Genomic DNA, 22,855 nt, shown 5'->3' with positions numbered 1-22,855 from the left:
GCCTTGTTTATCAAGGGCCACCAAGCGAACCAGGGCAACAGTGAGAAGTCAGGAGCCCAAGCCAGAGCTGAAGATAAGTGAATGCCATGGTCTAGTGATTTAATCAGCTCATGTAAGATCATGTAAGTGTTCATGTATCTTATGGACCCTGCTCACCACAGTACCTGACTGGTTTCCCAAAATACTATCTTTGTGAGAGCGCACAGAGTGATTCAGCATTTTCAGATCTCATATCTTCACTCCCAGAGAGATGTAGTACGTGCACAGATGTCTGCGTGCATGCACATGCAAATACACAACACAGAAATACTGTATACGTACATATTTTCTAGCAAAATCCACCAAAAATCTACGAAACATTCTGAATTGAGCTATTTAAACTGTGGCCAGGAAAACTGTTGACAAGAGCTAATTTGTTATTGAAAAAAGATTGTGTATCTCTCCATGGCAGAAACCTAAAAATCTGTTCAAGATGGCCGGGCAAGGAGCTGTCATATCTGCAAAGGCTGAGCAAAGTAAAGCAGTTTTTGGTCAAAGTCTCCAAATAACACCATTTTTCCAGCAATGCCTTTGAACTACACATAAAACCTTTCAGGAGCTCCTGAAAAGGAAACTTGACTCAAGCTGTTTGTCAAGATGACTGGAGATGTTCTATGGAAAGTATTTCCAAAAAGTTCTGGAGCAAAGGTAGCTGTACAATCATATGGGATTAATTTTCTGTATATATCTCTTTATATTCCTAGAAGAAACAAATTAACTTGAAAATTCAAAGATCTTTATACAGCCCTGTGCTCTTAGGTACAAATATTTAAGTAATCTTTATTTCCTGTCAAACACTGAAATAGATATTAAATTATATTAAATTATTATAGATACAAGTAGTAACATTTCTTTTTCTGCTTTGTCTGTTAGCTCCTGTATCTTGGTATTTCTTACACAGAGTAGAAAAGATATTTTAATATTAGCTTTGATTTAAATTGCTTCTTCTATTAAAACACAAACTTTGTGCTGGATGTATAAACACCAGCCCAGAAGTCTCACAAATTTTCCCTGTAAAGGATCACAGGTTTAGAAAAACAGTATTTATTCTGAATATTCCTTTCCTTGATGGTTTTGGGATGCCGTCCCTTTAACCACCTTTTTTTTTTCCCCTTTAAATAAACAAATATATGAACAAACCATACAGAAGGAAGGGACTTCAACATTTCAGCCCTGACTGAACCCAAAACTCCCCACTGAGCCCTATGACCCCCACTTGTATGTGCTCAGCACAGTGGGAGCTGCCCCAGCCTGCAGGTACATGGAAGGGGTAAAATGTTCCCCTTGGCTTCATATATGAAAAAAAGAGAAGAATAAAATTAATGTTTAAAAGAATGGGAGGAAACAAAAATAAAATGTGGGAAATGTCCCCCTCTCCTATTCCAGGATCTGTGGATTGACTTGATGAGAAAGAAGCAATCTGGTAGATAAAATATAAAGAAAATTCATTTTTTCTTCTCTCTTGTTCCTGTGTATTAGCAGAAAGAACAAAATGAAGGAGCAAGGAACTGGTGAAAAAAAATCAAGCCAGAATTACAACCGTCAGGGTGATGGAGTGCAGTGTCCTGCCCAGTCCCACCGCAGACCTCCTCAGGGCTACTGTTTCAAGTAAAAATTAAACAAGATGACACAGAAACAGTCCAAGATTGACATTTTCCAGCTTTGTGTCATGTTACATTATTTGAATGAATCTCAACTTTTAAAAACATCCAAAGGGAAGCGAATGAGGGCTGTATAAAACAAAAAAGACTTGTAAGAAATAAGACTCTCACTACAAGAAAGAGAGCCACCCATGTTGATACTACCAAAGGTAAGAATATTTTTAAGGACACTGTTACCTATCCAGCCACTCTTTTTGTTGTCAGATTTATATGAAAAAATGTTTATTATTCTACCAGTATTTTTACCCTGTGACTTTACTCAGGTTGTGTCCATAGGTCCATCTCAAGGGTTGCTGATGAAGCCCAAAGTTCCCACCACAGCTGCTCTCCCAAACATCTTCAAGGTCCAGAGTCCACAGCGCAAGGGCTCAGCTTTATTGGAAGGATAAAACCCTGAAACTACTGAAAAAGCTGTTCAGAAATATGAAAAATAATATGCAGGATTTTTTTCCTCAGTTACCAAGAAATTCGAAGCAGCCAGCAATCAACCTCCCTCTTTTCAGCACTCAAAAGCACTTACAGAAAGCCTGTTCTTAACCCTGCTGCACAGAAAAAACTCCCTTTTATCTTCCATTTATTTTCATTTTTACCTGAAAGGCAGAAAAGATTTGGGTTTTATGTACACCAAACACGAACTGGACTTTTTTTGCAGCGCAGACTGCGGTCACCTTCCCCCCATATGAATGCATACCTGAATTTCCACCAAAAAAAAAAAAGAAAACCACCAACAATATTGCCCTTCTGATTCAAGCATGGCCTGCTACTCAATGTAACGTTCATCTATACATGTTCTCACTGTTTAAGAACTCGGCGCAGGTGTTATTAATAAAATAAATTTATTTTTAAAAAGGATGCTATTCTATAAGCTTTGAAGCTCACACATAGTCTAACTTAAGCCAGCTTGGGCTCATCTGGTCTTTAAATGAGCCCTTTCATGTGGTCAGCCCACGAGCCATACGTACTGCTGCTCAATCACGCCACTGTACATCGTCAGCGCGAGGATGATTTGCATGATTTGCATTTCCTGTGCGCTCCAGCTTCAAGGAGCTCTAAGCACCACGTACAAAAGAAACCACCGCCAAGTAATGCAAAGATTTTTTAGTTAAACCAGATGAGACTGTTTCAGTCAGCCTTGCCAATAGTGAAAAAGGGAAAAAAAAAAAGCAACAAAAAGAGATGGGGGGGAAAGTCTCAGGGATATCCTGTTAAATAAGGATTTATTTGGAGGGAATCTGAACCTTAGATTCATACCCTTAATTTTGAAATATAAAAGCTCTATGACACCCTTAATAAATATGGCCCAGCAGAAAAATAATTCAGTTAAGAACTTTTCTTCCCCAGTATTTCTTAGCTTTTGGCACTACATTAAGTTATCAATTTATTTATTTATTTAATAGCACATAAATGGATTCTGACTACATTCTGTTTCATAAGGTACAAAAACTAACCTAATTAAACTGAATTCACTGATAGCTGGTAAATACTTGTCCCTATGAATAAATGTTTTATTTTATCCCAAATGATCAATAAAACCTATTGGACAAACAGCTAAGATAGAAAGAGCATTATAGTGGGCTTCAATGAATAAGAACTGAAATTTAAAAAATGTACCAGAGCCTCGTTGTCATGAAAAACAGAGACAGATGGGGAGCCAGACCTATATGATGCTACAAATAGATGAATATCTTGTAAGGCTTTCAACAAATGTTATAAGACCTAGTCAAAAATTGAAAAAGTACAATGCAGCAGCACAAGCAAATGTGAAGTTCACCTGAAATCCAAGCCATACTATCACCATTGCATAGATATCAATGTTTCAAAAATAACAATAAAGATTAAAGCCTTTATAAAAATCTCTTCTAGATAATGGCACAGTGAAAAATGACATTATTCAGTACAAAGAAAATAAAATTAAGGAGATTTGCTGTAAGAGTTACTTTGGAAATAAGGTGCATCCTGTCCCCAGCTTAAAAATACAGGTGGGCACGTGCACATCATGTTCCAATACTGGATGGTATGGCAAGTCTCCCTTTAAACTGGTAGATAAATTGACATGACTAAAGACTATCAGGCTGACTGAGTGAGCTGTATGTGCCCAGCTACAGAGTGTAGCCTGACAGAGACCCAAGTCAGGCTGTTCCAGGAATCTGCAAATCATCACACTCCAGAAAAACCACAGCGAACTCCCGGCGCTGCCGCTTCCAAAGGACACTCGATTTTAGAAAATTAAGTTGGATTTTCTTTATTTTTGGTTGTTTTTTTTTTTCCTTTCTGTGTTGTTCAAATGGAACCACATATAAGACATGGGCGAAACCGTAACCAAGGGGTTAAATTCTGTCTTGAACACAAAAATTCCACTTATTTCATTGTTGTCTGCAAATATACAGTCAAGAGCCACATTTAATCACCACGCGTAGTTTCTATATTGTGACTGTAAGATTTAGTAATCGAAATGGCTACCAGAATAAAAATGCACTCTGTCATTTTTCCACTTAGACAGCCCCTGTATAATGCTCTTAAAGGTCAGCTAATTTTATTATGGAAAGTAACTAATAACCTTTATTAATTCTTACGCTCGCAGTTTTCTAACACGCCAAGCAAATAAATAATACACTGCAGGAAGACACCAGACAAACCAAGCTGTTGAATACAATCTCTCTGCATTTGCAACATACAAAAGAGGTCATTAGAAATGTAATACATGGGGTTTTTTTTTTTGCCCTGGAAATTAGGAAAACATGGATAGACAGAGCTTTTTAAAAGCCAGGCTGCTGGTCCTCCCCCATGCTCCAAGATGCTGAGACCACCAAATGAGGTGCTAAATTCACTAATACCCAAGCTCAACTATGATTCCAAATGTTATGCAGCACTTTTTCTTTTCTTCTAATTTCCTACATTTTCAGGATGTGCTCACTATTGGAGACCATAAGAGATTTGCTTAGAAACTTTTCTGCTGTCTTTCATTTACTAAAATGACTGAAAAACATGAAAATATGTAAGTTTAAAACATAGGTGTTTATATATTATTGTCTCAATATCTCTTGCATGGAAAGCATCATTATGTGGCACACTATATAAAATGATGCCAGAATATTCACATTTATTAAGGATTTTTGCTTTCCTTAAGTGGATCAGAATGCAGAACTGCTCATGGTCAGCCTCTCCTAGCAAATGCTTTGAGTTTGTTCCTAAGAAACATTACCGCACCTGAAACTAAAAATAGACTGCTATTTTTAGCCATTTAATCACATGAGCAAAAAGACACAGCTTGTACCAGTCTTCTTTAATTTACAAAATAATTCCATAACGAGCCCTGTGTGTTTATATCATGAAAATCCCTGGCACTCAACCTCCGGGCTCACACACCGGCTGCAAGTGGAAGCAAAATAGGGTTTAAAAGATTCCAGCAACAATAGTCTTGTGACTAAATCAGAAACAGAAGCACAAGTCATGAGCCAAACAGATACCTATCGGTTTCCTTGAGCTTAATCTGATTAAAACATGGCTCTCAAAAATGTTAAATAGAATGCCACGTCAGAGAGCTGGCAAATGATAAAAATAGTTCATGACAGGAAATCATTATTAAAGCAGCATTACTTGTGTATCTGTTATGGAAATTTCTCTGTAATTTTTCTAGGTTTCCCTTTATGCTTTTTGTTGAGTTGCTACTACACTCTTTTTTTTCCCCTCAATGGCATGTAAGTTTGAGATGCAAAAGGAAAATTATCACTGCAATTTTCCAACTATATTCTGCTCAATACCATCTCAAGTGTGTCGTACATCATCTTGTCATTCACTTGAACAAGAAATCACATAATATGCAGAGGTAGAAAATAATCTGAAATGGGGAAGTGTCACTATGGCAAAACCACATTCATATGCCAACACAGGGGAAAATTAAAAGAAAAAGAAATTAGACTTCATCTTAACTTCAAGAACTTTCATAATGAAAGCATCTTAAAAATACTTAATTGGGGAAAAAGTTTCAATGAAGAGTTGCTGGGAATAAGAGTAGAGCCATTCTAGAGCTCACCAAACAATATTAGAAAAACAAACCATTGAGAATATACCATTACAAATCAACCTGAATGTTTTCAAAAGTTTATACAATTAAAAGAAGATTCAGAATCCTAAGAAAAAAATTTAAAAAGGAACTTAGTATTTCTATGCTCCTACTGTTACCACTCCCCTCACAAACATCCTCCAAATTATCCTTCAGAGCACCCCATAAAATACAAACTAGAGTTGTAGTATCTTGTCCGGACTTCAGTTACATAATTCAAAAAAAGCTTTTACAACCAAAATACCCCAACCAAACAAAAATTAATTCCTAAAAATACTTTCACAAGATCTTATCCTACTCTAAGGCTAACTCTAGTTCCTAAGTCCCTATTTTTCCATACTGAAGAGACTTCAACAAACTTGAATAGCCGCTCCCAAAACCCTTTGGATTCTTTTTTAAATGACGCTGATGGGAAAAAGCCCCCCCATCCATCAAATCAGCTTTTCATTCAAAACAGACATTTCATCTCTAATGATGATTCAGGCTTCTCCCAAGAAAAGCCAGGATTAGTTGGTAACTGATGCAGTGCCTCTCCATCAGGACACCCAATGTCCCTCCTGTACCTCCACTCATCCTCCCTCTGTTCCCTGCACCCAGCAGCCTCTACCACTGACGCTTAAAACAGGCAAGGTTTTTTTATGTTTTAGGTGAAGCTCATAATTATTTGCCACTGGCACATCATAAGACAAACACATGATGTGGGGGAACAACACAGGAGGTACTTCAGAGACAAGTCTAGATGGAAGTAGGGCGAATCTTTAATTAAACTCCAGCTACTGCCCACCTAAAATCCAGAGGTGACAATCACAGCAATAGTGACAATTTTTAAAGACAGCAGAGTCACCACATGTTTTGCAAGTCTGTCTAAGACCTCCTTGATTTTTGTCCTGGATATACAGCCAAGCTCTGCCTGACTCAGCATGAAAGGGAATGTGCATCCTATTAACAGCAGTGCTTAAACCTTATTCCATAAAGAGTTTTCCAAGAGCACTCACATCTATTCTTCTTAATATCCCTCCCACATTAAGAAATTATTATCTAATACAGGGAGTAATCAGCTCATGGTCTTACTACAGTCATCCTCCTTGACAAAGCAGGGAAAAAAACACCCAACTGTGAAGCATTAGGAAGTCAAGGTTCAAAACATCCCCATTTATTGAGATCAATGCAAATTTATTTAGATCTCCACGCAACAAGACCAAGTGATACAGACTGGTAAATTCAAAGTCCCTGCTTCTGCAGTGGGCCTTCACCAGGACACACAGAAGGTCACAGTGAAGGACACACAGCCTTAACTGAGGGAAGAAAAGCTGCTGACAGCTAATCCAGAACTGGTTTAAACGTTAATTTTAACACTTTACCACATCAGACCATTGTTAAGCACTGAATTTCACATTGTCCTGCCTGTTTTCTAATCTGAAATACCAATATAGAAGAATGGACTAATAGATGATTAATTTATTACAGTATTATATATCCTTTCAGGTGAGAACTGAATGGCAGAGTTCAGGTGTGCACCAAGAGCCATCCAGATTGATGCAAATTTGTTCCCAACATCCCCTTTCTCATTCCATAGCCACTCTCAGATCCATTTTCTTTGTATTACCCCAGGAAATGAGACATACAAGAGGAAAACAGACATTTATGTGGTGCTTAGGAGCAAAAATATGTATGTGCAGAATTATAGAGAGGGCCAGAACACCTCCCATCACTGCAGGCTAAATGAGTCATCCACTTCAGAATAATGACCAGTAATTAAACAAGAATCTGTAAAGCTGTTAAGTGCCTTTAACAATTCCAACCTATGACACTGAAGGGGTACAAGCTCCCCAGTACTGAAACCATCCATATGATCTGTCATACAATGGAGCCTCTCACAAAACAACCTCTCACCCATGGAAATGCTTCTCCCCAAGAAGCCAAACAAAAACAATTTAAAATATTTATGGCCATAAATTTCAGCCCCGTTCCATAAACCGATGAAGAGACATGACATCATGCTAACTACCTAGACCTGTCTGGTTGATAACAGTCCCAGGTTTCAGGCTGAAGACTGAACTGCAGGAGTGTGGAAGGGTGTGAACCTACAGGTCAGCACAGATGCTGAACACAAATCTGACTGGCCAAAGCCAGAGCTGACACTCCAGCAAATATAGGAGGTCTGGCCATGCAGGACTGACACCACAAATACAAGTCTTGCAATATTTTTGCCTTCTTGGACTGCAAGTAGGAAGGTTTTCCTTAAAGGGACCTAATTGCTTCATCCTCCAGTCCCTGTATGCACAGTTCTGTTCTCATGTGGTAGAGATTCCATACATTTCCTGAAGCATTAGCAAAATAATAGCAAGCTCCACGCTCCAATGGGACATTTCTACCTGGTTTTTATCAGCATAGCAAGCTGCATCTCCCTTTGCTCTGTGGTTTCTCCTACATTTCCACACTTCAGCTACATATCTTAAGTCTCCGTTGCTTTACTAAAGTCCTTTCATACAGCTCATTTCTAAATCTTGTCTAGAAGTATTTGTTTCTCCCTTCCAAACCCCTTACTTCTCTAAGTGCCAAGCACTTGGCTGGCCAATATTCCCAAATCAGACTTCAAAGAGGCAATTCTGAATTGTCTTGACTCAGGTTGTGATGGGAAGGGGCAGGGGCCCCCAAAAGCGTGGTGCTCTGCTGCTGCAGGAGGGAGCAGATGGCCACCTTCCAGATGGCAGCCAACCTTGTCTCACCAACTGCAACATCTGCACCTTGAGTTACATCTCAGAGGATGGTCCTGACACAGACTGCAGGTCACTGCCCACACGGCTGCTCCAGAAGCCAGAGCATTTTGCAAAATGTAGAATGACAAGCCTGAAAAAAGGTTACGACTAATTAAAGTTTGTAGCAGGGCACAGTTGAAAGAGAGTTCAAAAGTAGCTGTTAGGGAGAAATCCATCTTAAATATACCTATTTTAAATGTTTCTCCAATCCAGCCTTTTGTCCCCAGCCACAAACATGCCCTGCTTTCCACATGGCACCTTGCAAACCTGGAATTAGATGTGAACCGTGCAAACCCAACTAAACCTGATGGTTTTGCTTCCAGGTCACCCCATGGCACAGAACGAGCTCATTTTTTAGCTTCCAGACCAAAAGTCTCTAACAACACTACAAGAGAACTCAAAAATGGACTGGAACTGGCTTTAAACATGATAAACTTCCCAAGGCTCAGTGAAACAGTGGCCAATGAATTTTAGCTTGAAGCAGCAAAGAGTAATTTCTGAGTTCTGTACCATCTAAGTCTAATTTTAACACAGCCACAAATTATGTTGTTTCTTCACTTGAACTTAATTCAACTCCTTGTTGGGGCAGTTAAACTTGAAACCTACCAACAGGAAGGTAACCAAACAATTTTTTCTGCCACAATAAGAGGCTGATATGAATTAATGGTTTCACCAGTTTAACAGTATATATTCTTCTACAGTTTATTTAATAAATTCAAAAATCAAAATGCTGTTGCTTTCTTATTCTGAATGCATAACCTCCTCAAAAAGACTGTTTCCAGACATTTAAAAGGAAAAAAAAGTGTTTTACAATAGGAAAAGGGAGCACACCGCATTTCAAAATCCATTAAAATATAAAATTCTGGTTACAGGCTCAACAATCTGCCTAATTAGTTTTTTCTAATTAGCAGGATGCTCTAACCTCTTTAATAAGACTTCTGTGGACAGAATGTTCCATACTGGTTATCCATCTGAGGAAAAAACTAAACAAATACTTCTGAAGTGCAGCTAATAGAACAAACGTGGCTGGGCTTCATGGTCAGAAGGCTGCTCTGGCATGTAATACTAGCAATCTGCAGAAACATGAAATATTCTACCTTGGATGCACTACTGCTCACACTAAACACCCCTCTGGATTTCAAAGACAAAATCAAAGCTATTACATGCAAGTCTCAATGAAGTTACAGTTTTAGACCACATGCTGGAAGGCAAAATAAATAAAACAATATTTTAAAAAATAAAATTAAAAACAAAATAAAATAGGCATGGACCAGACACCACAGAAAAGTGAACTGAAGAGATAATGGGAAGGCAAATACCACAGTGATGCTGTAACAACCCAGAGTGTGGTTGCAAAGCTCTTTGGCTGCACAGCAAAGCATTTGCTTGGTGCACACAGCTTTTGTATCTTCCTCTTCATCATTCAGAGCCTTAGTCTGTACCTAGCAATTAATAGGCAGCAGTATTGTCTCCAAATCCCATTTTATCCAACAAAAAACATTTTCATTATTCCTGTATATCAACCATGCCACTTAAAAGCTATGGGTTAAGAGAAATGGGGAACCCCAGCAGTATCTGTGACCAGAGGAAAACTCTGGAGATAAAGAAAATCCAGTCCCCTGCTCCATTAGGAGTTTGCAGAGCAGCTGCTGAGCTTCATCTCAACAGCTGAAATATCCTTTATACTCCTTAAAAACGCAGGAAGCACACAAGCATCTCAAACTCCCTCCCTGCCACCAATACATTCACCCCGATTCCACCCATGGCCCCAACATGTTGGTCTCATCACCCATCAGCAGACAGGAAAACTATTATACCCTTCACTTTTTTCCAATCAGTATCTAGGAAAACAAGAGCCATGTGCAAAATATAATCTAAGAACAGTCCCTTGAAAACCTCCTGCTAATGACAGGAGGTACAGAGGCACCATAAATATTGACTTCAAACACGCTGAGCCCCAGAGACCCCACGCACTCCACAATGTCAATGACCTTCCATGCAGCTGTTAGCATTGGAAATTAGGATTTTTCAAGTACAGATGCTTACTTTAATGCTGAATTTATATTCCACTCATCATAGCATAGCGTGGTTAACAGTTGGACTTGATGCTGTTAGAGGTTTTTGCCAACCTTAATGATTCTGAGTCTATGATTAAAATCTAATATTTTTCTTCTGTATTAAAATGCAAAATTATATAAAAATATTTTCCAGTGTGTTTACAACAGAATGAGTATTAATTCAATGCAAGACCACGCTCCAGGTTCTCTGCTCCACGTTAGAAAAAAAAATGGAAGAAAATGTAGGTTTTATTATTTCTAACTCATGATGCAGTTTTCAATAATTACATTAGAAATCTACTTTTCCAGATTCTTTTGTGGCAAATTACTCTTTTCTGACACTCCTCCCTACCACTCCTGCCTATGAAGCTTTTGAGGAAAAGACCTGAGGTTTGTATTTACAGCACTTTAGACCTGAATACTTCAAGAGCCACAGAAACCACTGAAAACCAATTCCAGACCAGGCTGGGCCCACAGGATCCTCTGCTGGTACTAAACCTCAGAAGAGCAAGTTGTGCTGCAAACCAGATTCCACCTTGAGTAGATGTTAACACAACAGTCTGGAGGAGGTAAAGATGAGGGCTGTGTAATCAACTCCTCTTCCAAAAAAGCATTTTGACTGGACAACATCACTTGAGTCATCTGCAACCACAATGGCCAGTGGACCCCACACAAATCAACTTCTCCCAGTCAGGACCTTGAAGTTTCGTGAAAGCCATGGAGAAGCACGAGGACACCAAGTAACTGCTCCTGGGAAAACTGAGAGACACAAATACCAAAAGGTGCCCAACATCTGATGGTAACTCAAGTTCCTCCCAAAGCACCTACCCACCTTTGTTCCTCCCACTCTGACACCCCACAGCCAAGACCTGAGGATGCAACAATAAATTAGAACCAAATTTAGTCTAGGATGATGGCAACAAAGAAGGAATTCAAGTGGTAAAGTAAAAAAAGAAAAGAACCACAAGAAAATGGTCACTCTACTACCAAAGGGGAAAAAAAAAAACAAACTTCAAAAACCTGCCAAAACCTACCCCAAAATTCATCTTTCCTTGCATAGTTGTAGTGTCTTTAGCAATATTTCTCAAAATGCATTTGGCAGATAAAATTTTTAACTGTTAGGTTTTTAATAAAATTGACTACCGGGAAATTTCTGCATTAAAAATAATTTAAAATAATTCAGTTCCTCAGGGTTTAAGCATAGAGATGTCGCCATGCATGCTAACTGCTCCATGTTTAGTGAGTTACAACTCTTCTGTCATGAGCAGGAAATGCATTTTGCACACAAAAGCCAAAGGCACTGTCAAACCTGCAGCAATCTGCAGAACATTTGGAAAAAAATGCCTGCAAACTAACTGTTACTAGATAATGGTCCCATTTATCATTCTTAAATTCCATCTTTAATTAAAAATGGGTTATTCTCTTACACAAATAAAAAATTGCAGATGTTCTCAAATTACTCCCCTTCAATTTTTTTAGTTTTTCCGTCTATAATATACACAGAGTTATGTGTTCAGAACTTTTTCATGTTATTACATAATACTTTAATACATGAAGATTTTTCCATATTCTAACTGGATACATATGATTATCCATAGAGTATGCTATATTAAAAATATTATCACTTAAAGAAAACATGTTAACAGAAATCAGTAGGAATATCATTTAACTGCAAGAAAAATAGAATTAGAAATTAATTTTCTATTGTTCTACCCATACTCATTTACACCTTTTATTTTTAAAACATTTGGTAACTCACTAATTTAAAGGGCTGATGTAATTACATCAGGTAAGGTGGTGTGAGAGAAACATTAGCTCCACTCTAAATACATTTTTCTCCATATAATTCTTTGACATACTGTTAAAAGTAATGAATTCTTCCAGTTATTCTGCAACAAGAAAAGCACATATTTGTTTTTGATGTTGTGTCCACTGCTGTTTCCTCCATTCTTTCTTCAAGTTGCAACTAGACAGAAATATAAGTTCATGCGTGCAACAAGTAAAATGGAAATTAAGAGAGCCAAAACAAAAAATGATGAACAAGAAGGCAAGGTTATAAACATAAACAATAAAAACAGTCAGCGCTCTGAAATGGAAAGCATTCTTTAAAATGACTGTGTCCACTGGACCATCAGAGTAAATGTGCAGGAGGAAGGGAGGAAAAGACAGGGACAAAGGACAAAGGCAAGAAAGGAAAAATACTGTCCAAGGGAATAAGGAAATTGTGGAAATCTTCATTACAGAACGATGAACAAAAAAAAAGCCTTTCAGTTGCTTTGTATTCATCAAAGATATTCCAATTAATAGATGCAATGTATGTATTCCTAATTGTTTTTTGTAGGGAAGGTAAATTCATCATCATAATGACTCAAAGCCTACCAATACTTAAGCTGAGATGTATTAAAGAGAAGAGGAGGAGAAAATAAATTGATCAGACTGATATGGAGAGTCAGAAGCTGATCCTAAATTAAATGTTTTCCATCGTGGCACAATCTGGCACAAAGACTGTAACCAAACTCCTGCCTAGGTATGCGTTGTGTGTTTAGGGAAGAAATGAGATCATAATCCCCAAAATTAAGTGGTTTACGTTTACACTAACATTTTTGTTTGATACAGAATGGCATTTATGAAGCAAACATCCATCCACAACCACCCTCACCCACCGTGCCTCAGCTCACACCAGAGCGGGCTCCAAGATTATGGCCTGAGTCCCTCGGATGGCACTACACCAGGAGGTGATGCCCTTGGAGAGCAACCAATGGACCCCAGCCTTGTCTTAGGGACATTCAGTCTTGTAATCCCAGAGCAATCAAGAAGACAAAACCAGAAAATAGCTTTGAGCATATTTTCTAGAGTGACCATGGACCTGGCCAGCACCTTCAAAATCCACACTGAAACTCATGGACACCCACAGCAGGTGCTACCAGCCCTCAGTGTTAGGGCATAAAAAGCAGATGTAGCAAAAGAATCCTAGAATGGTTTGGGTTGGAAGGGACCTTAAAGATCATCCAGTTCCAAATCCCCTGCCATGGGAACGTTGGTTGCTCCAAGCCCCATCCAAGCTGGCTCTCAGGTAGAGGCACATGGGCTGAAATAGGTCAGGAAAGGCCTCTGGATTCAGCCTGCTGAAGACTGGAAACTGAGATGCCACAGCTACCTGAACTAAGACTTTCAAACTTCAGTGTGTTTAGGTCAAGTTAAAATTTACTAAAAAAAAAAAAAAAACCAAAAAAAAAAAACCACCCAAAGTATTAATATTTATATTGGTGCTAACATAGGCCTTCTCCCAAAATTCCTTTGCTAAAAACAGTTTGTACAATGTAAAATTCCTTTTTATTATGCATCAATTCACAAAACCCAATCTAGCTGTGGATACTCATTAAGAAAATTAGTTATTTATGACACCAGAACACAATGCAATAAATCTAAATCATGTGCAAAATAAGTATATGACAAAATTTGTAATATTTGCTTCTTAGTAAAAAAAAAACACCAAAGGACTTGAGATTATGAAAAAAATCAGCACCAAAAAAAAAGCAAAAAAACCCCAGTATTTTTCTCTTTACTAGATGCAAACTCAAGCTTTTTTTACTTTCCCTTGGGAAGATCAAATTAGTGTTATGGGCTGGAATGACAATGAATTGTGGAAAGTATCATATTCTTTATAATATAGTAGTGTATATGTTTGTTATTTGAAAATAGAAATGTAATCTATAACTAATCTAGAAATAAAATATATACACAGCAACCATTTAAAAGGACAGATAAAATCCTCATTAAAACCCTAAGTGCAGAAATACTGAATCATAATGCACAATTTCATTACATTTTACTGCCAGCAACGTAAATATCAATTCTCCAGGTGATTCATAAAATTCATTTTAGAAAGAAAAATAAGGATTTCACCCGGCATTTGAGAACATAAAGGAAAACACATGCTAGGGTTTGAAAACCCAGACTGTTCTTTCCTTCTCTCATCAGAATATTTTGCTGGAATTTCAGCAAATCTTTTACACATCAAACAGACAACTGCCATTTCACATTAGCACTTTGTACAGATCACCCAGCAGTCCCAGCCCGCATCCTCCCCGGCCCCGCACCTCTCCCCGCATCGTCTTCATCATTCCCGGCTTACTTCTGCCAAAACTCAGCTCCCATATATACACTTCCCCTGACTTCAAAGGAAGGAGCCGGCATTTAAACTCATCTAAACCCTCTTTTAACTATCCAAATTGTGAAATTGCCTAGTAATGGGAGTGTATTTAAGGGGAAGGAAAAAAAAAAAAAAAAAAAAAAGCATGTTGGACAAATTAACCAAGCAAAGTTTTTGGAGGGAAGAGTGCATGTGGGGGTTTCCACACAAAAACGTAAAGAAAACCTGTCACTTTTAAAATGAATAGCTACCATCTGCCAGCATTTTATCTGAGGCAAAGTTGATTAATGCAAAGTGAATGTTTAAGATCACATTGCTGTCTGCCTGAATAAATTTCAGGTAGTTTACTTGGGAGGTTTTTTTGTCTTGTTTCTTAGAAGATTTTTTTTGCTGTTCTTATTGGATCGCCCCCTCCAAGTTTTTCGGCAGCCAGAGCTAAGAATAAAAAAACATTTGTTCTTAAATCATGGTGCTGTACAAGGACTTTTGAGCACCAGAGCATTGTTTCTGGCCCTTCAGAGCAAGAGAATTCATCTCCCTCAAAGGGACATCCCACCTCCTTCATCAGCTTCACAAAAACTTTTCAGGCAGCCTCTCTCCATCACATTGAAAAGGAAATTTTCGCAGTCTGATTGTGAGCAGAGAAACAACAGCAGTGCTGTTATCCTCAACAGGAAATTATTTTGCCTCTAGACCTGTCCTAATTTTTTACTTTATTTTTTACTGGGTTAAGTCTTTTTATTGGATTAATTTTTTTTTACCAATTATTTAATCATTCATTTCTATTTACACTATCCCCGCCATTAAAAAAAAGAGCAAATCAATTATGATTCTAAACCTTTTTTTCTGTTAATTTTCACACCTTTATTTATATTAGCATTCCGTTAAAAATAATTCTTAAATCCATTTGATAATATGCTCCCCTTCACAAGTTCTCTCTGACCGATATCATTTTTCAGGAGAAGTTTCCAGAGCAGGTTTGGGGTGATATTAACCTAAATCAAACAAAACCCAGTTTTACACACGCATTCCCATGTTACGTTTTTCCAGCATCAGATGGCCTCCAAGATCTCCCTCAGCAGAGAGAATTTCACACCCCTTATCCAGGCTGGGACACCCTCTATTATCCAGGGCTACAGCAGTGGAGGGCATCATCTGTGCTGAGTGGTGGAGCTTCGTGCCATTCCATATGGACGTATATTCTCTGTGCTTACACTCAAAGCTGGCTGGACACCAGCCAGCTCTGGTCAGAAGTCACCAAGTTGTTTTAGCTCAGTACATGGTGCCTGTGTCTCGTATCTCAGTAGGGTTTATTGGTTTAGGCTCAACATGGTGCTAGGATGGCCATCTGGCCCCCGGAGCGGAGCGAACTCCCAGCCAGCTCCCTCGGAGCGTGGGCAGGACAAACGTGTGTGCGTTTGCACCAGCCCGTGTGAACTAACCTGGGTGAACTCAAAACGGTTTGTTCAGGGGAAAAAAACCCACAAGCAAGTTTAGCACGAATGGAATGAAAGATGTAATGACCCTTTGTTCAGCAAAGGAGCGGAAAAGCAGAGAGCAGGGGCAAGCAGAGGCTCCCACACCTTCCTTTGGGCACCTCCACAGCAAGGTGAGAATATGGAGATTTTTACCCATCAGTGAGTCACACCCACGTGGTATTTTTAATGAAAAAAGTGTTTAAGGCCTGCTTGGATAGGGTTTGGAGAAACTTGGTGTAGTGGAAGATGCCCCTGCCCATGGTAAAGGGGATGGAATGACATGGTCACCTCCAACCCAACCCAGTCTGTGATTATGTGTTTCTGGGAGACCTGAATCCTGTCCTTATGGGATACTGGATACTACATTTAGTCACCTTATATATTCCTGCCTTTACATCAGCTCATCAAAGCACAAGGGATCTCTAGGATAACATTCCCTTCCTGTCCAGGAGCACATTCCACTGTGCCCCACACAAAACTGCAGTTAAAACACAAAGAGTAACAAAGACATGGGGTGAAACCAAGACAACCTCTGGGCAGAAAATTATTCAGTAATTCCAAAGAGATGAGACACATCCCATCTTCAAATGCAGTGATTTTGAGCAGTAACATCAAAATACACACTCTTAGCAGTTAATGCTATGAATGAGGTTTATGTTTATTCACCTATATATAGAAGGAACCACTGTAAAATATGCCCAAAAAATCCCAAACAGTATCAGATAAGCTTTTTCTTTTAATTTGGAGGCAATTGGTTACCTTCTTTTAACTAATGCACTATTCATACACACAATTTATCTATTCCTTACCTGAACATTATGAGGGTCAAATTCTAGGACGGCCTCTAATGCAGGACAAAATACTGCAGTTCCTACAAAGATTATATAAACATTTCCAGTATTTTACAAAAAGGTGTAAACAGGCAGGAATGTGTCCAGCACAAATGGGTATCTATGTATTCAGATTTAATGAAATTTGCCCTGCCCTGCTTTGAGTTACATCCTCAAACACCTTCTCCAGGGCATGCAGGAATGTTTCTGAAAACAAAATATCTAGAAAACAGTTAAATCCTCAAGCTTGCAAATGGTCACACATTCACACAGTGTTATGCTTTCAGTAGGACTGAACTGGAGAAAGAATTTAAAGGGTTGCTTTTTTAAGATATTTAGGGAACACAGCCCACCAGTTAATAAAGAATTCACTCTATAATAATGCATTTTCTGCTTATAGAATAGAACAAAAGCATCAGCTCTAAAACAGTCTTAAATCTAGCAGATTTTAATAGAATATTAAAAAAAAAAAAACCAAAATCAAGAAACAACCACATCTACATTATATACTGTTGAAATATACTCTCCTTTGATGAACACCACCCCCAGGTTGGGTTTTTTTTTTTCAGAGCTCTATTAATTGAAAACAATAATTTGTTTTCTCTTTTGTAAAACGTAAAAAGCACAGAATTTGTCTTTAAAATACAGTTGTCAGATATCAAGGGGTATATATATGCTAACATTTACCCTGGGGGTATTTCAGGGCTAGAATCTGTTACAAATAAAATCTTTATTCATATGAACAGCTACCTGGGGGGCAATACTGAATGTTATACATAATATTTATACATATATATATATATATATTTAAAATAATATAGCAGTGCTATTAAAACACACTGGAAGCTACACTGAATTTAGTCATTCCTTTTTACAGTCTTATGCTACTAACTTTTTGGAGATTTAATTACTTTCTGCAGAGGATAGCTCCTAAAATATAAACTCCTTTCATCTAATGCGTCATACCGGTATTTTGCTATCTGTAATTTAATAGATTGCTCACTGTAATAAGGACAATAATTACAGGAAAAAGAAAAGCATTTTTGTTTTTCATTAAATTGTGCAACAGCATTTTCAAATTTGAGAATTTTCCCTGAATTAAGAATTTTAAAAAGGCTAAAAAAAAATCTTTTTTTTACATGCTTTCTAGAATTACAGGAACAGTTGCTGTGTGCTATGGAAAACAACTTTAGGCTAAAGATCAGACACCCGCATTTATCAAGAAGCTGAAGCTGTCTGAAGAAGTTGGGAGACAAAGCAGTGAGCACAGCAGCTCTGCAGAGTGCCAGCAGCCTGAGGAGGCTCTGCTGGACCTTCCAAATCCATGGAATGAAGATAATATCCCACCAACTGCTAACAAAACTCTCAGATGGTTGAAAACCTTGTCTAGAGAAAGCAGACAGTAATTCCTCCTTTTTTCAGTGCACTTCAAATGCTGTGATTTGGAAACTGCCACTACAAGAATGAAACTCCTCGCACCAATGCAAGATCCAAACACCTTCTTTCCAATTAAGGAAAAATCATCTGTGACTCTGAGCAATTAAAATTCAGTCTCTGGCTGCTGCACATCAAGCTGTGTGATCATTCCAAGATCTCTAGGCAAGTGATCCACCTTTAAATCCTCCTTCTGGCCTTCTAAGTTGATGGGATTCTGCATGCTTGGGCTTCCCATTCCTCAGGGTTCCCATACTCCTCTCAGGAGATGAAGGAAAACATGAGCTGGTTTAACACATTGCTCAACAAAGCCAAGAAAACAGAAAAGCAAAACTTTTCTGGAGAAATGCAGCACAGATTTTGCATCAGGCAATTAATGGAAATCCAGGCAGTGCTGCAGATCAAACACTGAGTGTCCGATATCTTCCGTAACAGCTCTGTGTGCTCCCCGTGGAGGGTGAGGGCACCTTCTCCCCGTGACAATCCCGGGGAGATCTCCACGTTCTTGGGAATATCGTGTTCCTGCACACCCAGAGAGCGGCCGTACAGTTCACAAAAGTAACATTAAATGCCCTGTTCATTACCAACTCAGCTTTAGCTTGTGCTCAAGGGAGGACACGTCTGTTCTCTGATAAAACAATTAGCAAGATCATCACAGAAACTCTCTGCTCACTGCAGAGTGTCTGAATTTAACATCTACGGGTCTGCACTGCATCCTTTGTTTCAAAAGCACTTTTTAAGTCTATTCCTTAACTCGCTGAGTGTCACATTTAAACTAAAAAACCTTCCTGCTCCCAGAAATCAGCTTATATGGATAGAAGTCTAAGTCCTGTAAAACATATTTAAGCTACTTCTTTAAAACACATCTAACATCATACTGAACAGCATCAGTATTACTTCTCACACACACCAGGATCTTGAAATAAAGTACTGTTTGAGCATAAAGATTTAGTACGGCAGCTCCGTTATCACGAGTGTTTGCACTTGAAATATCCGTGACCTTTCTGCACTACTAAACATACAAATAAAAACAAGGTATTTACGAAATGTCACATTTATGGAAAGCACTTATAAAAAAAAGGGTTTTTTCTGTAAATAATATCAATATTATAAGTAATGCGAATTTGGTATTTTCCACGACCTCACAAGAAGGTTGAAATATTTAAATGTGCAATTCCAAACATGCAGTATTGCCAGTTAGCAATTGTATTTTGTCTTTGCAAACTGCTACCTGGGAAGCTGATCTTCAGTGGTTATTAGAAAGCTTAGAAATAACAGAATTAAAATTAATTTTAATCAATGTGTTTTCTAATAGGAGAGTAGTCATCCTTACTAGATTGAATCTGATGCACTTATATTTTCAATTTAATAAAATAATCAAAACATTCAATTACAAAACAAACATTAAAAATGTGCAAGTAAAGTAGAAGGTACCTCTAATCAGTTTTCCTCTCACCAGCCATATCAGCCCTTGATCCTAAAATTTTATGCTGCCTGCGAGGACAAGGTACAAATTCTATTTTAACCATCGCATCTTTGTCAACTTTGACTGTTTGATTCCCTCTGCTCCAACCCCAACAGCACCAGCAAAGAAAACGCTTCCCTCTCCTTAAGATGCTCCATTGGTTAGATCAGATTTATTTGCTGTCAGTAAAGGTTGTATTTGCACATAAGTCTATGACAGATTGCAAGTTTATTAACTTCAAGTGAGTTTTCAGGCTGCTGGGTTAAGGTTTTTTTGTTGGGTTGTTGGGTTTTTTTGTGGGATTTTGCTTTTTTTGGGTTTTTTTTTTTTTTTTGTCAGCGCTCCCTCCCCCTTTCCCCAAGATGTGGGTTACTTGACAAATTGGAGTTAAGTTATCTTAGGTCAATGTAACTGTAAGTTAAACTAATGAAGTGTATGTCTATGAGTGATGTCTGATTAGTTTAATGCAGTTAGTGCTGGACAGCTTGGGCTGCTGACCTTGAAGGAACACAGATAACATTGTGATGCGTTGGAGGATGTGGTTGTGATACAAGACAAATTTACATAACAGTTTGTCATGTACACTCCTCCAAAACAAAACTGTTGCAAAAAGAAAGCAAGAGGAAACCAACACTAAATGCCTCGCACAAGACAAAATGGGGAAAATTAATTATAACGTTTGGCTTGAGGTGGGAGATTATTTTAAATGGGAGCCAAAAGCAGGCACAGGAAAGGTGTACATTTACACAATATGTGTTCTAAGATGGCTTAGACATTGTGCTAGGTAACACTGAGCAAATCCAGCCTTCTACAGCACAAATCTACTCTTGAAAAATGATATTCCTTCCTCAGGAAGCACCTACTCACTCACAGTAAAAAATACCAGACCCAGTTCTGAACTGTGACTCGTTGGCACATCATTCAGGTGTGCTCAGAGTCCTCCTGAAGTTCGTTCTGCAGCTGCTTGTGCTAAAAGAACCCTGTGCATGAACAGTCTCTCCCCATGAAGGTGCACAGTCCCCACACAATGTTCTGCATGCTGTGAGCAAAGCTCTATCTCACTGCTCCAGAAAATCACCTCACCACATCTCATCTGATCAGGTAGGCCAAGCAGAACTGCTGGGTTTAGAGACAGCTTGGCTCTGGAGGGGCTGATTCTCACCATGTGATAGCTATCTTGTCGACCTAAATCGCTTCTTTTTATCAGCCCAGGTTCTAGCCAATGGAAATTTGCTACTTACATAAATGTATAATTGACACCCACAGTTGCTGGCACGTTACTGAACCGGACCATCATTAAGATAAAACTGCTCCCTTAATCCTCCAGGTCAGCCTGAGCAGGACACTGATAAATCAGACTTGCTAATAGATACATGGGAGGGCATGTGAGGAAGCTTGCAGTGTTCACATCTGTGCCATCTCTCAGCCTAATCTGTGAAGCACAGTTTAAGCCTTTCAGAATGAGTGAGCTCACATGATAAATTTCAAATAAGAGATACACATACATGTACAGACATCAGGTACCCAGATACTGAAAGACTCTCACGGACTGGAGATGCAAGACAAAACAGTCCTGGAAATTCTAAATAAAACATGTAATTGCTCAGTTATACCCCAAGAAGAAAAACTTGTGATGCCCACTGCAAGTCCCTAATTGCTCCCAAATACACCCTTGCATACAAACAAGGAGTAAGTTGAAGAGACCTGGTTGAAGGCATCTGTGTAATTTGAGTTTAGAAATTATTCAATCCCTTGGTTACCTGTAATTAGAACTTGTTGGCACTGTTTGCATGAAATAAAGAGCAGAAGTCCGTGCCTTCCAATGCCACTTCTTGGCTGGGAGTGTGCAGAGGACACAATCTTCTTGCAGCTCTTCCTGGAGAAGATCCATCAGCTGTTTGTGGGAGCCACCATAAAAGGGTTCAATGAGAAGGACACTCATTTTCCAAGTACTTCAGAAAGTCTGAAACCTGAAAATGAAAATAGAGAGGTATTTTACTTTAGAAACATATATTTTTATTGTTATTATTATTGTTACTACTTAAGAAAATTATATTGGAAGAAAAAGAAATATACTGCAAGGCCTTGTAATATAATCCTTAATATTATATTAATGAGTTTACTTCAGAAAAGCCTACTTAGCAATTATGATGACTAGATTATTTTGACCTTTAAAAGATACTGTCTGTAAATTTTAAATGAATGAAAACGTACAAGACTTAGGAAGACATTGTATTTTGAATTTATGGGTTTGTTTTCAATCCGATATTTAAAAACAGCTTTACTTTACACACTAACTCCCTAAAACAGCCAATTATTCCATAACTTAGGATGCAGCTTATTCACTCTAATATTGGCTTCCCTCCTTTTCCTGGTGGCAGAGAAAATTAAAGAACAATTCAAACACACTTCAGCCAGTAACAGTGATTTGAGTAAGAGACAAAGGCAGAGAGCAGCTTGAGGAGACGCAGTTGGGGCATCCCCCAGGACACCCTCCTGCATTGCTGGGAGCTGGGATCACAATGCCAGCAACAACAGCAGATGTAAACCACCCTATTTCTTCTGAGTACTCCAAAGTGGGTGGAAGAGAACACTAGAGGAGGCTCAAGGAAGCTCTGAGACAAAAAGCCACAGAGCTGCTCACAAACAGGATGCAGAACGTGCTGCCCAAAGCGAGGGGACAGATGAAAACCCGGTGACTATTGCTCATCGCCCTCATGAGTCACACCCTTGGGGTACTCAAAAGCTGCTTTTCACATGCTTCGAGCAAAGCCACCACACACAAGAGCTGAAAGCAAAACCCTGAAAGGTGTTCACCATCCACAAACACCTCTCTGATGGTTTCCCTCTCAACACTCCCTAAGAATGATGGACTCCATGCTAAACTCAGTTACTCCGGACTCGTGTTTGACACTA

The 22,855-nt window shown here is 38.7% G+C and overlaps 1 protein-coding gene across 9 annotated transcripts in view; it reads right to left on the bottom strand.

Moving 5' to 3' along the window:
- Positions 1-21,918, bottom strand: part of GTDC1 (glycosyltransferase like domain containing 1) — a 117,938-nt gene extending 96,020 nt beyond the window's left edge. For 6 of the 9 annotated variants that reach the window (XR_011000622.1, XM_068195145.1, XM_068195147.1 and 3 more), the window contains exon 1: positions 21,700-21,918. Coding sequence is in view for 5 of the 9 variants with exons in the window: in XM_068195145.1 (XP_068051246.1) it covers positions 21,700-21,881 (182 nt within the window). In the remaining 4 variants the exon portion in view is untranslated. Of the gene's footprint in view, positions 1-19,908; positions 21,679-21,699 lie in introns of those variants that run through there. The other 3 variants (XM_068195151.1, XM_068195146.1, XM_068195152.1) reach the window with 3 other exon arrangements.
- Positions 21,919-22,855: the final 937 nt, after the last annotated feature.

The sequence above is a fragment of the Anomalospiza imberbis genome, chromosome 7 (genome assembly GCF_031753505.1).
Source record: "Anomalospiza imberbis isolate Cuckoo-Finch-1a 21T00152 chromosome 7, ASM3175350v1, whole genome shotgun sequence".
Lineage (NCBI taxonomy): Eukaryota > Metazoa > Chordata > Aves > Passeriformes > Viduidae > Anomalospiza > Anomalospiza imberbis.
The sequence above is the reverse complement of the archived record's forward strand: the minus strand, read 5'-3'. Positions and strand labels throughout refer to the sequence as shown.